Source organism: Neodiprion lecontei, chromosome 7, assembly GCF_021901455.1.
Source record: "Neodiprion lecontei isolate iyNeoLeco1 chromosome 7, iyNeoLeco1.1, whole genome shotgun sequence".
Lineage (NCBI taxonomy): Eukaryota > Metazoa > Arthropoda > Insecta > Hymenoptera > Diprionidae > Neodiprion > Neodiprion lecontei.
The window spans coordinates 6,406,543-6,425,113 of record NC_060266.1 but is presented as its reverse complement, the minus strand read 5'-3'; the positions used below and the strand labels follow the sequence as shown (position 1 = coordinate 6,425,113).

General features: G+C 35.5%; 1 protein-coding gene and 2 long non-coding RNA genes across 4 annotated transcripts in view; 1 reads left to right on the top strand and 2 right to left on the bottom strand.

Moving 5' to 3' along the window:
• Positions 1 to 823: 823 nt before the first annotated feature.
• LOC107224963 lies at positions 824 to 7,485 on the bottom strand. Of its 2 annotated transcripts, none has more exons than XR_006905272.1 (3): positions 7,471 to 7,485; positions 2,014 to 2,332; positions 824 to 1,063 (listed from the first exon to the last, which is right to left on the bottom strand). It is a non-coding gene; the product is annotated as an uncharacterized LOC107224963 (long non-coding RNA). The 2 variants fall into 2 exon arrangements; XR_006905273.1 differs by having other exon boundaries at positions 7,467 to 7,481.
• On the top strand, positions 7,486 to 10,022 carry LOC107224964 (ejaculatory bulb-specific protein 3). Its single transcript, XM_015665243.2, has 4 exons — positions 7,486 to 7,626; positions 8,610 to 8,781; positions 9,503 to 9,597; positions 9,754 to 10,022. Exons 1-4 carry the CDS (start codon positions 7,621 to 7,623, stop codon positions 9,853 to 9,855), a joined length of 375 nt encoding a protein of 124 aa, XP_015520729.1. The 5' UTR covers positions 7,486 to 7,620; the 3' UTR covers positions 9,856 to 10,022.
• A 1,086-nt stretch (positions 10,023 to 11,108) lies between these two features.
• LOC124295353 overlaps positions 11,109 to 18,571 on the bottom strand; it is a 163,800-nt gene continuing 156,337 nt past the window's right edge. The window contains exon 4 of the long non-coding RNA XR_006905271.1: positions 11,109 to 11,492. This is a non-coding gene — a long non-coding RNA (uncharacterized LOC124295353). The remainder of the gene's footprint in view (positions 11,493 to 18,571) is intronic.

The window sequence follows — 18,571 nt, the reverse complement described above, 5'->3', positions numbered from 1 at the left end:
TATCCGTTGAACATCGAGTATATCAGCCAATATTTTCTATAAACAGAATTAGAAAATGATTATCATTCCAAGAATACGTTTGGTGCACTCGCATAACATTAATGTTTGGTCGATACTAAAGATTTGTGTAACAATAAATCTCATTATGTGGTTCGTTTATTGAACTCTTGACTGAATCAAACGTGGATTTAGAACAAGCTTAATTTGTTTTAATTTTTTAGTCGTTTCAATCACACATTTTTTGGTACAAAATTCACATGTCACAATGCAGACTTGTTCGTCCCATCGTTCGTGACACTGTCCATCTTATTTGCGGAATCAACGAACTCACAGTGTCCGGGATCAAGACCGATTTGTCTGGAGGCTCGGCTTCGACTGCCGTTTCTCTCCGCTCCCGTAATCGGTACCCCTTGTGTTTATCATCAAGTTTCCCTTAATCCCGTGACTGCGACTACGTTTGGTGTTTATCCCATAACACCCAATTTCGTGTATAGCCCTGCTCACAATAAATCAACTCTCAACGTATAACTCAAACTGGTTTATTATCGATCGCAAATAATACAGCGTAACGTCAAAGAAACAGGTACAGCTTTTACTTCGACAAATGAATATTATGTTCGCCAAATTGATTACAGTAACTAGTTGAATCAAACGAGTATCGCTTGATTCAAATAATCCTTTCCATCCGTGTAATTATCTAATTTTCCTCATAAGATGCGAATGCTAAATATAATTCAGTTTAAATATAATTAACAGACTGGACAAGAAGAAAAAAAAAGTTTAACGATTTATTATAAAAATACAATACGTATTTGTTTTTTCCTCGGTTCTCACATTCTCAATTTACAGTAATTTTTTTTTTTTTTTATTCACCAACATTTATAGATCTTAACTAAACGGTCATGTTATACAATATGTAACATTATTTTCGGGCAACGGTTGATAGTTGTTCTCGTATTCTGGTAAGACCGTCTAAAAGAGTGTTCAAAGTTTCCGGAGGGAGATCCAGAACGAATTTTTTTGTCTTCATTTCACTTTCTTCGTAAGATTTTGGTTCCTCGACCTGAAACAAATTACATACATTCGTAAATTCACAAGGAAATTTGGTTACCTAATTTTGTTCGGACCTTAATTATATTTAGTATATATAATATTTAGAACTCTTCGAACTGTTGAACTATGAGCTGTTTATTTTAGGGAAAACGGAATCTTTTTATGTTCGGCCTTTTTTATTCGTTTATGGAAAAAAATATCCAATAAATTCGATCCGTTGTTTTTAGTTTAACAATTTCGTTTTGAATCTCGAAACCATGTACCAAAAACGTACAAAAGTTGAAATATATGTAGTACGGTAATAATTTCATTTTCCTTTTTTAGGTTTCAGTTGCCAATTTTTCTCACATAATAAAAATTTGCATTTATATCTACAGCTGGCATGAAAAATGTATTCTTCGTAATTCGCATCAGCAATTAGACTTTTGAAAATCTTAAGTCATTCGCGTGAAAATTGTTTCATTCCATAAAAATAGAAATCCACTCATTCACATGAATTAGATTATAAGATAAACGCTGAAATTTTTTTACAAACTTTGAAAATACTAGCATTCACAGAAAAATTAATCTGTCCAACAAATAATAAAAAAACACTTAGTCCACGACTTGTAAGTTTGAAAAACCGTTTTAATTGTATCAAAAAAAGATCGCAATTATTCATTCATCTTTTGTTTCTCTCGAGTTTGCAAATCAAGCATTACAGTGTCATCTACCGGTAACTGGTGGAATTGATTTTCTTCTTTACCGAAGGTAAACAATGAGTCACATCAATTTTTCGATAACGAAAAAAAAGTGTAAAATAAATATAACAAAGGTTAAGGGAGTCAATAATCATCACCAATCAAAAAACTGAAGATACAGAAATCTGCCATTAGGATTTCAGAGCCAGTCGATGTGAAAATGTTGAGACTCGATTCGTGGAATGAACTGTGACAGATGAGTTGAGCTATAAGTACTCACAGTCAATTGCAGCAAGCAAGTTGCCGACTTTTCATTCGTTGATGTGGAATTCGGACTTTCATCGATCACGCAGGTTGATTCAATGAGTCGCGACGGTGTTAAACAGCTCATCGCAATAGAGTTGTTGGCTCACTTCTGCCAGCAGTAACGACAGGAGAGGAATAATAACGCGCAACGCAGTCGAGAGAGCTTCTCCACTTTCCTTAGTCGTTGTTTTGTTTAATACTCGTGGCGCCATCTGGGGGAATTTCTCTTAACATTCGGTTCTTCCTTATTTCACTGTTGGTATCCTCAACAATGTACCCGAGAATTGTTGGCCCTAGAAAATATTACGTGCTAAATTGTGTTTATTAATTTATTATTGTTCACCTTTTTGCACTCCAACATTATTGACATTTTCTTTCTTTTTTTTCACTGAAATTATCGATAATTTTGCTTGGTTTTGAACCTGATAAATATATGTTCGTAGTAAATTATGGTGAATTTTCAAACTGCTATTATCAGAAAAATTGAGTCTATTAATTTATTATTTTACACCTTTTCGAACTGGAACATTACTGACATTTTGTTTCTTTTTCTTCACCAACGTCACTAATTTTACCTGTTTATGAAACTGATAAATACATGTTTGTAGTAAATTATGGTGAATTCTCAAACTGCTATTCCCAGAATTTTGAAAAATCGTCAAAACAAGGATTACAAGAAGTTTAAGAAAAATAAAAGAAGAAAATTGCGAATTTTTAAAATTACCAAAATATTGTATGAGTTTTGCAAATTTTTGAATCGAATGAATCACTGCAGAATTAGCGGTTTTTATTCTAATAGAACGTGATTCGAGATGAGATTTTCTTCGTGTAAAATTTTCGATCACGTTGATAAAGAAATCTAGGCTTGATCCAGTATAACAGAATGTTAGTAATAGAAAAATAAATGACGAATATGGGTTAAATAAATTTTCGGCGTGATTCATGACAGAATTTATAAACAAGTTTGAAGTTAAAATCGAATAGATCATTGATCGGTAGAAGGTACTTTAGCTGTACGCTGTAAGTCTGACGGAGTGCAGATTACAAATCTTTTTGTCAACGAAGTAAAATATTGAAAAAAATTTGCTCGAAATTCCTAGACTCTGAACAAGGTTCGCAACTCTAGAATAAACAACATTGATTACGTATGGTAACGATTCCAACAACGAAGAGAGAAGTCATGCCCGCATGCGAAAAATTCGTATAATTTTAAGGTACCTCATACATGGCGTGACGTATTCGGCAGTAAATTGCACGCATCACGGTTCTTGGTAAAAATATTACGGAAGCAGTTTTGCAGAGTTGTGTACACACGCAAAGTTGAAAGCACTTACATCGGCAATCAATTATACGTTTCTTCAACGTTTATGGTTTGGGCTAATCGTGATAGTTGTCTGTGACGGGTATTCCCCGGAATATAATTGACGGTATGAAAAATTCCGTGGTACTATCAATTTTATAGTAACTATATACCGACGAGATGCTTAATTCGATACGATTTATATTCACGCGTACATTAACCTTGGTTAAACCTGTAATCTTAATTACGAAATAAAAAACATTCGTCATCGTATAAACACAATCGTTTTATACAATTGGTTAAAGTTTTATAAAAATTGACAGGAAACTATTTTCTAATCAGATTTCTTGAACGAATCTTTTTTCTTCAAGTCGCAGTGAAAATAAAAATGCTTCGGAAAATCAATACTTATTACTAAAACGCGTTCAAGTTTCATCGGATAAGTAATTAGTTATTGGACAAACATAGTATGTGAATAAAAAAATAGAAACAATTATACGAACGCTGTGAGCTCTGAATCAACTTTGAATTTAAATATTTGCATATCGCAAATATCGAAGGTGAGTCATGACTTTCAAAAGTGCCGTTAGCCGACACCTTGAAGCAAATAAAGTTTCTTAAATGCAAATGCAAAATCCGTGCGGTAATTTTTAGTGGAAGTATAATTTTGTGTTCGAAGCCTGATGAAGAATGCAACGAATTTTAATGTGCCAAAAAACCACAAATTATTTTAATAAGCCGGTGACGTTGAATAAGGTTGTTCACATTGAATCGTCATTCGAACATTTTTCAGACTCAGTCATTGACATTTCAGACACTTTATAACCGCAACGAGTTCAGACAAATTAAATTCAAGAAATTTTAAATTTCGAGCATCGTACGTTGTTTTTTTTTTTTTTTTCACAGAGAATGCGAAAATTGCGGAAAATGTGCCGATAAAGAAGGAATTCAAGTCACCCGACCGTTTACAGATACAGAGTTGGTAGCATGCCGACAATTGCGCTCCTCTTTTCGGCTTTTGGTACCCTTAAATTTACCGATGATGCATAATATGATAATAATTTCTGTGTTCTATGATAAAGAATATTTTTTCGTACAAACAGCGTGTGAAATAACATTGTAGAATCATGTGAATTGAAATTGTTCCTATGAAATTCCAACCAAGCGGTTCGAGATCAACAATCGGACGTGACTAATGCAAAGCAATTGTTGTTAACAACGATGGGTAAAGAGTGAAACGATGAGTAGCAAGCTTGTTGCTAATCGATTCAAGGTAGACACTTGAAAGCGAGTAGTGGCAGGATCAAATTGGTGATAATTATTAGAAACCGTTGAAACTTGAAAGGTTTTTTTATATTAAATTTTCGCAAAAACTCAGCGGAATATCTACCGCGAATTGACAATATTCGAAAGCATCTGGCAAAATCAGAGAACTGTAACGTATTGAAGCAATATTTGAGGAGGAGTAAGAAATTTGCTGGAAATTTGAATATTTCTCAAGCCTAAGCGTTCCGCGGAAAATCAAGATTTTTTATTTACCGTTCCTGAGGTTAGTTTCTCCAGAAATTCTTCTTCGGATAGAAAATCGGAAAAAATGCTGGTACATCTGAGAGTTTTGAAGAAATTGTAATGGAATACGTCATTTCAGAGTTGATCAGTGTTTCAGTCATGAATATTTCCTTAGCTGTTTATTAATTATTGTAATGATGGTTTGGCAAAATAAGGATCGAAAATAAAAGAATATAGCAAAATTAGCACTGTATTGATTAGCAAAAAAAAAATAAAATAAAAAATCAATGTGATTTGAGGATCATCGTTCTCAAAAGCAAGCAACGCTGACCACGTTCCATTTTAATCGGATGGGATTTTCCAATATTTAATCCAATGTTATTAATTTTTTTTTTATTCGTTTCGTCGATAAACGTCCATTCATTCAAACTTGGATTAAAAAAAAGTATACCGTTAAATCTCAGCGTCGTCCGAGCGTAAATTGTCCGGAGATATTTTTTAACCTCCGATGTTATTGAAGCGGTAACTTTGAAAAGTATAATTTTCACGTAACTTATAAAAATTCAATTAGATTCGTACAGCACATCGCGATGATTGAGAATGATAAAAATAATCAATATACTGCTATACATAATAAATTATTCGAGTTGATGTAGTCGACAAAAAATTAAGAGAGAAGGTAAAAACCTAGTTGCTAATACTCGATGACGCAATCTTTGGTTCACTGATTGAGATACGCGTTAATGCTGAATCACGATCTTAATGAATTTTTTGCTCCAGCTGTTGCCACGACGCGTGTACGATTACTTCGGTACGATTTTTGAGGCTGCTAGAATCTTTTACAAGTTTTCCACACTGAGAAAAATTTTATTTGTTACAGTAACTAGAAAAATTCAGTAAAACAGGTGTCGTTAAAAACTTGTTCGTGAAAAATAAACTCTCATTTTCAGAAGAGTAAAATCAATTTTCGCAGAACTTATTCGATATTGTTTATTTACTATTCCAAAGAAAGGTAGATGAATCAACAACCGTTTGCAAAACTCCTACAATTTGTTTTTTTTTTTTTACAAAGCGGGTAATACGTAGATGATTTCTTTTTAACAGGCGTATCGGTGTTTCGTCTTCCGATTGCGTCATATCTTCAATCATTTGACATCTCTTCGACAAATTATGAATTCGAAATTATACGGCCGTCTCTCCTTCGGCAAATTCCCCCTCCTGTATCCTCCTCACGGGAACGGACCACGTCTCTTCGTTCGCACTAATCACAAATAATTAATGTGGCTCTCTTGATTTATTCATAAGCTTCGCTCGACTTGAACGCCCTATCCTTACTCGAGAAAATCGATTCTGCGAACACGGCTTTCGACGCAAATTTACGACCCGTAATAAGACCCTTTTTGTCCGAGAACAGAATAATCCAAGCATGCACTTTCAACTATATTTTCTACGTCAAGTTTCAAAATTTTCTTTTATTTTTTTTTTTTAAGGATTTTTTTAATACCTTTTTCGAATTCACTCTCGGTTCAGGATTCAAATTATTACATTTTCTTTTTCACAAAATTCTTGTTCTGGACGGACTTGTATGTCTAAAATTGTTTTAAAACAATTCAGAATCATATTTAAACTATGACGAACAATTGACTCAGGCTGAAAAATAGAGTATATATGAAAAGAAGTTTTTTTATTGAATCGAGTATTTTAATGAAATTTTTTTTTTCCATTTTTAGGGGTGCGTAACGCAGTGCAAGTCAAAATAATGAGGAAGTATTTTTTGTTTTTCGTTAAAAATGATAATGTTTCATGTTATAGGTGATTGAATTTCACTGATTTTAATATATATAGATACATCTTAACACGGGTGACGTCACAATCTTATAGTTTTCAATCTGTTATATTAATGGCAATTTTGATTCGATCGAAAAAATAAAAAATACCTTCAAAATATTGTTTTCCAATCTGAAAGAATATGAAATAAAAAACTTTCTATCAAATACTCAATTATTAATCGAGCGTTCGAAGCAATGATTTTGAAATTGATCGAAAAGAAATTCAATGCTATCAGTTTGTCATTCTGAAAATCGATAAGATCATATTTATTACACCCATTAATTTGTTTATCGCACTCTGTGATAACAAAAACGTAAAATTTTTGAAGAATATAGATTTTTTGAAAAGTTTTCATCGAATCCATCGCTTCGATTACGAATAAATGTCGAGAATACAATTTGTAATATCTTCGTCAATGCGCGCAGTCTGTAAGTGAGATAAATCCTTGAAACTGTTTTTGCGTAAATATTGACAAAACTTTTCTATCCTCCAGAGAACGTGAATCAAATACAACGACCGGCTACAAATATTGCAGTGTATGAAAATCCCATCTCATGAATAAACCCAGGTGACGTCTGTCCGCGATGTTTCATTCGGTGAAAAACGGTTTTAAAAAATGACGATAGAGAGAGAGAGAGAGAGAGAGAGAGAGAAAAATACACCCAACACGCGAACTCTTTGGGATACACAAGCAAACACGTCAGGCACACTCGATCCGGCCAAGATGGAATTAGCGAAACGTGATACGACCGGTGAATCTAATCGGTTATGCAAAACTGTCTTCATACCTACGTGCGGCTAAACAAATGACCGTCGAATAAGCGTCTTGTCTCGATATTTCAAACAGAGTTCGCGGAGTCCAAGAGCTATATAAGCAGCCGGTAAGCTGGCATCGGCATCAGTTCCGATCCTGAAGTTACAAGCATCACTCAATAAACAAACATGAAGGTACTGTGACCGTAACGTGATTCAGCCTATATAGTTTCTGATTTCGCTAACCAGTTCTTTTTTTTATTTTTTTTGTTATTTTTTTTTTACGAATTCCGTCGGTAACAACACCGAGTTTCGAATAAACATGAGTATTTTGAATCGAAATAATAACAACGATAAGATTGAGAATAAAAAGTACCGAAAATCCGACTTCAGATACGTGATCAGCGATTTAAAGAAGCTTCGAGTACCAATTTTGATCAAAGTTCAAATGTTTTATATATATAGTTCCTTCTCTCCGGCATATCTGACCCACCGAATTTAAATTCAGCAAATCCGACTTGAAGTTCATGATCAGGATCTAAAAATCATCACGGTTATATTTCAGTCTTCATTCGAATTTGTTATTTATTCTCCAGATATAATCATTTTTATTATACTCCTCAGAATTTCGTTACATAAATAATTGGAAAAGTACCGAACCGATCAAAGCTAAAGTCTACTGTTTTGAATTTAAATAATAGTAACAATAAGAATGAGAATAGAAAATATCGAAAATCTGACTTTAGATTCGTGATCAGTGATTCAAAGAAGCTTCGAGTACCAATTTTTATCAAAGTTCAAATGTTTTTTAGATTCATTTTTCCAGCATTTTTCTATTTCCAATATCCATGCACACCGAATTTAAATTCAGAAAATCTGACTTCAGATTCATGATCAGCAATACCAAAATCATTCATTCTCCAGCTAAAATCATTTGTATTTTACTCTTGAGAATACTGTTATTTAAGTAATTGTAAAAGTACTCTCTACCGATAAAAGTTAAAACACTTTTAAGTTTGGCAAAGATCGGAGTGATTACAAAAACTTCCCGTTCTCCCTAAAAGCATAGAAAATAAGAATATTAAAAATCGTCGAGCGGATGTTGGATTTTACTGGCTGTGAAACGTAGCTTTGGCCTTGCTTGGCTGAAATTAATTCATCATGAAAAATTTTTTCAGGTCGCTGTGGTCGTTCTTGCCCTTGTGGCTTGCGTTTGCGCCAACTCTTACACCACCAAGTACGACAATATCGACTTGGACCAGATCCTCCAGAGCGAACGTCTTCTCAAGAACTACGTGAATTGTCTTCTTGGGGTCGGCAATTGCACCCCCGATGGCAACGAACTCAAGAGTGAGTCGCGCATTGCTGATTATTAATAACATTATATTATTATCATTATTATACACGCATTCATCATCATTATTAACGTATACAACTTAATTTTCCTGTCGCATGTACAAATATTCCACGTTATGTATTTTATCAATCTCTTGTATCAAAACTTCAATACACAGTTCCAACGAGTAAGTAAAATCTTATTCGTGTCATTTTTTTAAGCGGCACGTTACTTGGACAAATTTATTAGCCTTAATCGGATTATCGTGTCTGCAATGAGAAATGTTTCATTTTTTATAGACTCTCTGGTAACAACCAGAAAACTAATTTTCATTTTCTACCTAGAACTGTATTTTTCGTTTGTGGTAAAAAAAATGAAAATAGTTTAAACAGTCTAATTTTTCTAAGTCTGTACGAAATTTACTCATAGATGAACTATTTTTGTTTACTTAGATACTGTAATAAATTTTGAAAATATTACAGGAAACACATTTTTCTCATACCCTTTAATTGTGTTGATGTATGTATAATTCTATCGTTGGAGAATTCAAATCAGTTTTCTAAATTCAACCATAGAAAATCTAGTATATATATATAAGTTACTGTCCATTCGATTATGACAACTCGTACTACATTATTTTATAAACGAATGAAGAATCGTGACAGTAAAATGATTCCGTGACGTTTGGCAATAATTATATAAATAATTAACGAAAATTCGTTTCTTACGTTACAGAGGCTCTGCCCGACGCTCTTGCCAGCGATTGTCTTAATTGCAGCGAAAAGCAAAGACTCGGTAGCGAGAAGGTGATCCGCTTCCTGGTCAACGAGGTATGTACACGAGAATCCAAGATATCGTAACATCTCAATTTATACCGTAGTTTAGATGTGCAGTTAATCGATACGGAAGTTTGTTACTATTCCGCATATCCAGCGTTTGCCTCTGGCATCAAGACGGGTCTGTCAATATTCGTTTGTACGTTACAGCGGCCGCAAGTTTGGGCTAAACTCGCCGAGAAGTACGACCCTAATCGTCAGTACCAGCGTAAATTCGAGGTCACTGCCGCCAAAGCTGGAATCAAACTGTAAACAAATACAGAAGACAGAGAGAGAGAGAGAGAGAGAGAGAGAGAGAGAGAGAGAGATAGAGAGAGAATGCAACGCGTTGATTAGTTGGGATTATAGTTAATGTTAAATTGAATTGTAAAGTTTATAAAATGTTTTGTGAGAATAAAATATTGTTATAACAAATGCAATAATTGGTAGTCATTTATTTATAAATAATTAGCACAGTTACAGTTCGTTGAATATGCTCAAGAGTGCCCGCGGTTCTACACTGAGAAAAATATCATTTGTTATAGTAACTGGAAAAATTCGGTAAAACAGGTATCGTTAAAAAAAAAAAAACTGTTTGAATATTGTTGGAATTACGAAAAATGAGGTACGCGTAACCATTTTGTCCTATCGTCGATCCTTTTTTGGTTATTGCAACGCAAAATCAGTTTGTGATGTTTACTCTACTTTTTTAGTTAAGCAAGGCTTTAACGTCAATTTATTCTTGCACAAGCGTTAAATTTTCGCAACAGTTGCAAGAAAATATAGCAGAGAAAGAATAGTAAAGGATACTAGACTTTACGCTAACAGCTACAAAACTAATTTTCATTTTGTACCTGGAACTATATTTTTCGATTATGATAAAATATGAAAATAGACAAGGACCGAGCGGTAACCGGAACTAAAAATTTCTCTCAGTGTATTGTATAGATGATAATAAAATCATACGTATGGAAAGTCATCGAGATGAAGTGAACACAGTTTCCCACGCAATTATCACTACAAAACATTAAGTTACACAGCTATTAATTCATAGAGGTAACGATCAAAACAGGAGATTCTTGATATAATTACTGAGAAAAAAAACTGTCCATCTCATAGAAAATTTCTTTGGGTGAGGCGGAAAAAAATTTTGTTGACGCGAATAATTTTATTCGTGGGATAGCAAAAGATTTGACAGGGTCAATTTGGCGGTGCAGATTTTTCCTAACAACAAAAAATTTGGTGAAATCAAGTTATATTTACGTCGAACAACAAAATATTGTTTTCACTAACCGCAAAAAAATCATTTCAAATCAACAGCTCTTTTTATCAGTGTTCGTTGATTGTGAAGTGTTTCTTTCAGAACGACGCGACGTCTTGATTGAACTATTCATCTTCGCAAAACGACAACAGAGTTTCGACTCCGAATGTTGTTGACGTGGTTTCACTATAAGTAGGTTATGTTATTATTATACCATAAAAACGACCAAGATGACCAGAATATTTATCTAAATAAAGATGAAAGATAAACTTGACTCGCGACAAAATATGAGGTTATGTAAGATGACAATCTTAGATGAAATTATCTCTATTATATACAACACAGGTTCGGTAGCAATTGCGAGTTTATCGATCGAGGTTAGACTGTACATCAGATTGATAAACAGTGATGCAGAAGGGCTTGGAAAACTATTATTGTTAACTGACTGACGACCGTGATTACATTTACAAGTCATCATGAAAACATAAATTTAACTCACCGCTTGACACGTTCCGAGTGTAATGGCTCCCCTGTCTTGTAGACTGAAATATTGCCATGGTTCGCTCTCGCAGGCCAATAGAATTCAATTGATTCGCGCAAGCGCGGTCGATCACTCAGCCTCGTTATTCTCTATCGGTACAGCAGTGCGCTGTAAAAAGAGTCGTATGAAAATTTACCAGAAATGTCCTGTTCGTACTAAAATGGAACAAGTTTAGTAATGAATTCGGAAATTCAACATCAGGTAGCGTTGGATTGACATGATATTATAGTTTCTAAAAATCCAAATCGCATTTGCAGAGATTCAATAACGGCATTAAGAAAGTTTTAACGGCGTTACGCAGCTAGTCAAATTTCGCTTTCGTTGGGTGTCTGACTAGCCTAGGTATTAGATTTTTCAGAGTTTGGCAACGTCGCGTCACGTTATTGCGAAATCTTTGTATATTCACTCCATATATAATATTTCCAAGATCCGTCATGCGTAAGACCCACTTTATTTTTTATTTATAACCGAAAAGTTACTCTAATCCAGCGATTTCATGTTTTATGCATGTGATGCGCTGTTGCCACATCGCAACGTGTCATCGCCTGCACAGCTAGATACAACTTCAGACCTGAATACGTTTTTTTATATTTCAACATAACATTTTCCAGTTTCACAGAAGTGGTAAATAATTCTGAAATATCTTTATCCACAATTATTAGACTTGTTTCTGCTGCCAAAGTACTTCGACGATATTTTAATGTAACTTCATTACGTAAAAATATGTGTGAAATGAGCGAAGACATATATTGCTTATATCTTATAAAAAATACCGTGATACGATAAAAAAGAATTTTAACCTGGGGATTGAATTGTAAAATTTTATCGAAAACCGAACGTGAATCCTCGTATGGTTATAACTCCCGTAATGACGGCGCAGGCCTTGAACTTGTGGCTACAGAGCCGGTTGGCATGAAGTATAATTAGCTCGCGGACGCCGAAAAGAGTGGATTGGAGAGAAAGAGCTAATAGGTTGTGGCAGGGCGAAAGGCTATCAGCTTGAGTGCTGTTGAGCTTCCTAACTCGAGCCGCCCGATCAGCATTACATCTACTTCTGGTAGAATCATCCGGGGGTAGAGTTGATGCCGAAGCTGAGAGAGGATCGAAGGGAAAGGTGATCTCGCATTAATGTGACGCTGTATCCTCATCGCGTATACAGTTATCGCTTTTCATCCGAACGAGGAGAAAATTATTACAACGGCCAAATTTCTGGTCAGCATAAAGAAATCAGCAATACTTCGTGACGATTAGACCAAAACTTCTCGCACTAATGATTAATCGTCAATTTTTATGCACGCGTACGAATTTTTCGAGACAACTGTACGTTTACGTTTCGAGCTTATTTCGCAAGCTCGATTCTCGGTTTTTCGTACATACATCAAATATATTACATCTAATGCGAAGTAATGATTGAAATATTCTTGGAACGAGCTTTCTATGATATGAAATTCAATGTTTGCTTATTGGCCAACGCTGGAACTAAGAAAGTATGATTGCAAGCTCGACGTTATCGTGTAAGCACTTCTTCGCCTCGGCCAAGCTCACAGTTTATCAACCTTTCGCCTGTGTTGCTTCACGTCGAACTTTCGAATATGAGAAATGACGTTGGTACCATAGTTTGGAAAATACTGTATTATGGATATCAGAATATTCGTATTGAAAAATGCGCTTATAGTTTTAAGGTGAATTCAAGATTTAACGATGAGTCAGGAACGGGCACAATGAAAAAATCCTGGAGAAGTTTTAAGTACAGTTGCAGATCAAGCTAGGATATTATTTTGTCATTATTTCGTGTACAGCAGAAATACTTCCCAGTAGTTTAAAATTTTCATAAGAATATCGACAAGTGATACTAAAATGCCGCCGGAGTTGCGTATTTTCATATACGCGGATTTTATTATTACCTGGAGCTTTTAGAAGTTCAAAGGTTCACTGCTCGAGGCTACGTCGTCCTATTGAACTCCAGCTCCTGCAGGAACGGACGAAATATTGAAACTATGTTCAACGTTGATTTGTGCTTGCATACCCCGAGTCCGAATATAAACCTTTACAAAGTCGTCATCCCATGTGCATTTCAAATATTGCAATCCACTCCGAATCTCAAAATATTCGGCAACAATCTCTGAACGCTTATTATGCTTGTTCGGTACGCGATATTATAATAATCATTCATGTTGCGATTATTAATATCATAGTCACATTCGGAAAATGTTACCTAATTGTGACAGGCAAATTCGTGTTCACGCGTGAGCAAATTTTAGAATTCATGAACGATCTATAAAACATTGTGTAAAAAAAACAACCAGATAAAAAGTTGAGTCGAACTATTTTGTACAAGCATGTAACATATTTGTTACCAAACATTTTAGAAAAAACGATAGAAGAAGTAGAAAGTTTTCTCCGTGGATTTGAAGACACAGAGCAGCAGATGAATATATATAAATACTTATAGTATAGTATATTAGACTGTATAAAAAAAAAATTGAATATTATTTTGAAAATTTAACTCAAAAGTATTGTTTCGAAAGACGAACAAAAAAGATGCTTTCCAACTTTCAGCTCTTAATATGAATATGTAGAATTGCATCATCGCGATTTTCTATTTCGCTTTTAAATAAACTGTATTTTTCTATGGAATTCAAGGCTCTATGTAAAGGACCACATATCGTTGTACGATAAATCTACTATTTCAAAAGTTATTCGAGGTTAAAAGGTATCAAAAAATATTAACATTCATCGGTGGCAGTTAGGCTCGATTCAAAATTTTGAGGTTAGAGACGGTTGGCGACCCTGACAAACAGCCACTCTCGGATTATAGCGCACGCGCATTAAATATTAGCAGACGACAGGCCATGCAGTCGTTAGGAATTCCTTCTGTATATATTTTACACTTATGTACGCGCGTGTGTGTGTCATTAAATCCGGTGATTCATAACAGAAAGTAAAAGACCGAGTCCCGCGGGATTGTCGTAAAAATAAGCGAATATCTCCTGTATTATTTCCATCGGTTAAGCTCGCTCTTCGAGCACACCCGAGTATTTTCCAAAAGGCTGAATGAAAAGTTGTCCTTACTCAGTCAGAAGGACAGGTTCAACTAGGGCTTCGTGGCTTCGTGGCTTCGTGGCTTCGGTGGCTGATCCATGGGGCGAAGAGATCGGGCAGTGGCGGCTAGTCTCTCGGTTAGTACCTGGCACTTGTCCAATTCGACATCGAGGATTTCAGCTTCGAATGACCGCTGAGCACGGTCTTCGGAATGCTCGAAATTGCTGCCAACCAATTCTCGCGATTTCCTGCTCTTCGCTCGCCTTGGCAAGAACGCTCGTCATGCATAATGAAGCCGTTATCAAAATTTCCCGAATTCCGATCGTAATTGTCGCCCCGGATGCGAGCTCGCTTTATGCCCTCCACACTTCGCTCCAATCCCAACAATATTCAACTGCAGTTGACATCTATGAGGTGTTTTAAGCACTCGGGATGACGAAAAAGGCGATTTTTCAACGATTTTTCACGAAGAGTGCATTTCAATTTCTCGATACAAATATTTGTACACATATTTGGGTAACATTGAACTTCGTTCTGATATCTTTTATCTGGAAATATACCGATTTTTAAAACTGATATGGCCGATCCTCTGGGAGCATTGCTGAAAAAAGGCGTCAAGATTTCTCGGAAACGGCTGATCCGATCAGTCTCAAATTTTTACACAAGCTTTATGAATATATTTTTCATTTCTTAATCCGAGATTTCTTCTCACCGATAAAGATTTTTCATTTTAACTTTTTTTTGAGAAGCCGCCGTATTGTTGAAAATCAATACTTTCCTCATTCCTTAGATTAAAGACCAAATAACACCTTATATTAACTGAATCTGTCTTAATTTTTGCATTACAGATGATCCAGTCCAGAGATAATATCTTGTTCACCGCAAGACGCTATTTTTAAGGGTGCTCCCGAAGATAAGCTACAGCAACTTTAGAAATCATTATTTTTACAAATAAAAAACATCAGGATAAAGTTCAATGTTACCCTGATACGTATATAAATTTTTATAGTAATAAATTGAAAAATCCTTGAGAAATCGCCTTCCTAACTGCGAATAATCACATATAAATCGAACTTCCGCTATCGACACTCGGCAAATTATTGCACTTATACGTATATATATTATTCTCGTATTTAATTCAAATTAATCCCTCTCCGTAACAGAAAGATATTCGAAACCGGAATTCGGCCCGGATTCGCAACGAACGGGGGATCGGAAATCAAGATGTAATTATACGTCATCCAGCAAGACTCTCCGGGATTCTCACGAACGATATAAAAATCTGTCTTGCTTCCTGTCGTTCAGACCGTAATCTGTGAAAAGTGAAGTTCGAATCGCGTGACGTGGCAATCCGAGGAAGGCTAATTACCTCTCGATTTACTTCTCTTTTTTAGTCTCCCTTATCTGATATTATCGTAATTATGCATCGAGGTACTTTTACAGGTTTCTTCTTGATCGGTGTAACTAATTTATCCACGCGATCATTTTTATTCCCGTTCTTTTTTTCATTCCTACGATACTATTATTTTTAGTTATTGTTAAGTTTCAAAAATTTTTAGGAACATTTAAGACAGAAGATTCCGAGTTGAAAGCCGGTCATCAGTTGAAGTATAAAAATTCATATCTCTCTGTGTTGAATTGAATACGCACCTTGAGAGATGATTTTTCGTAATGCGAAATCTGCAAAATCTTCCTCAAAATTCTATGGAAACTTCCACGTGAGAAAAACCGTAACGGTGTTTTGAAGAAATTTCGTTTTTCACGAATAATCGGTAGAAACTTTAATCAACAAATCGGTAGAAACAATCGTTGGAAAAATAAGAACAAATATTCTGTAGAAATAGAAATCTAGATAAATTTTTCAACACATTACTCTCAGCACGCCTTACAATTAGAGATCAGATACTTCTGAACAACTTGCATACCATCAAAAGTTTCCACTGATAAATTTTACCTATTTTGTGATAAATGAATTTTTCTTTCAATACGGATTTAAACATGTGAACGAAAAATTCGAATTTTGAACGATGCGAATTTTGACATATTGATTCTATAGACAAATTATTTATACAGTATGTGATGTTTTTCTTTTCTTTGTTTTGTTTTATGTAACGATTGAATATGAAGTAAAATAGATCACTAAAGAAAAGTGCACAATACAGTTGAGACTAGATAAAGAAAGAAAGATTATTCACTTATTTAGCTAGTTGTTAGCGAATCCTATTCGTGGCAAGCCAAAAAAATTGGCTTGATAGTACTAAATACGAAATATAAATCACAGCACAGAGTGCACAAATAAAAGTATACTTTAATTTCAACCCAAAGAAAACAAAACGGCAAATATTGTAAATAGTGAAATACATTAAATGATGAAACAACGACGATTAACATTTATATTAATCAGTAGAGCGTTTTATGACGTCAGGTATACGAAGGGAGATCGAAAATCAATAGTATTTTGTGCAATTTAGACTGTTAAAATAATTTTCCGTTCTCTTTCCTCGTTCTACGTTGAGCTTCGAATTAAATGGATGGTTGATTAATTACCTGATAAGGATTTTCTTACGAAACAACACTTCCGCAAATTGTACGAGACTTTCGGAATTCACGGCCTCGCACAGATTCTAATCGTACCGTCTCTCTCACAATCAAACGTTGTAAGCCTACTGACTCTCTGATCCGCTCAGACCTTCTATACTTACTATTTATTTTGAAATAGAATACAGCGCCACAGCTATAATTGACAAATTTTCTCAACTCTCTGACCGGCGGTGGTTTGTATACCATATTCGATAATCGACCGGCTTCCGAATATAACTGAGTATAGCAAACAAGGTATCCTAAATTTAATTCTACGAAATAATTGAATTTCCAATTTCCGCTAATGTGAAACAACTTTGCCAAGCGTAAGACACACGATCATCGCGTTACCACTCGGAAGTCTAGTAATCGAATAATATTATCTCCTTTCCGAGATCACGCCGATTCTCGCTCGCCTTCGATTATCTCCGTAATAATTATAATTATCGTTTAAAATTGCTTCACAGCGTTGGATATTTTTCAAATCACATCCACCGAGAGAAATTTTTAGTTTCGGTTACCGCTCAGTCCTTAATTATTTTCATTTTTTACCACAATCGAAAAATATGGTTCTAGGTAGAAAATGAAAATTAGTTTTCTAGCTGTTACCAGAAAGTCTAGTATCCGTTACTATTCTTTCTCATTACGATCACTGTTACTATATTTTCTTGCAACTGTTGCGAAAATTTAATGCTTGTGCAACAATAAATTGACATTAGAGCCTTACTTACCCAAGAAAGTACAGTAAACCGAAAAAACTGATTTTGCGTTGCAACTACCAAAAAAGGATCGACAATAGCGCAAAATGTTTACCGCGTACCTCGTTTTTCGTAATTCCAACAATTTTCAAACAGTTTTTTTCAACGATGCCTGTTTTACCGAATTGTTCTCGTTACTATAACAAATGAAATTTTACACTTTATTGTAATGCTCGTTATAATTCTCAGCACTGTACATCACCTCTACAAGCTGCGTTTGACAACCTGAGAAGCTTGAGTTGGCGAGCCTGCACGTACGATGTGAGAACAAAGACCGCGCATGCGCAGCCTGACGTTCAATCTGCTGAGTTTTACGGTTTCTTCCCAGTTCAAAAGTAACTCATTCTCCTGAACCTGCAGCTTTCAAACTCCGCTAGCTGACCGTTTTTCGCGGTCTGAGCGATGGACGTCGATAGAGGGGAGCTTTGATCAGCGAAGCGCGAGTCCGACGTACGTCAGAAAACGAAGCTGAGGTATTGCAGCTGTTGCAGTTGTAGCTGCTAACCAGGACATTTATCAGCGATCAGGTTGGCAGAAGTCGGTGCAAGAATTGTCAATATTATTGGCTTCCCGTCGTCGACAGAGAATCCTGAGCTTTTCCACTCCTCGTTTCTTAACTCCCTGCATCGCGTTGCGAGGGTCCATCTCCCAAAGCTCGATCGCGATAAAGGGTCTTTCTTGGAAGTCTACAGATGGATGGAGGGGAAAATAGGTGGTTAGACGGGCGGACAGGCCGCACTGATGTTGTGGATCTGACATGCTGCATTGGGCTCGGACCCCTGCTGAGTTTGACGAGGCTGAGACGAG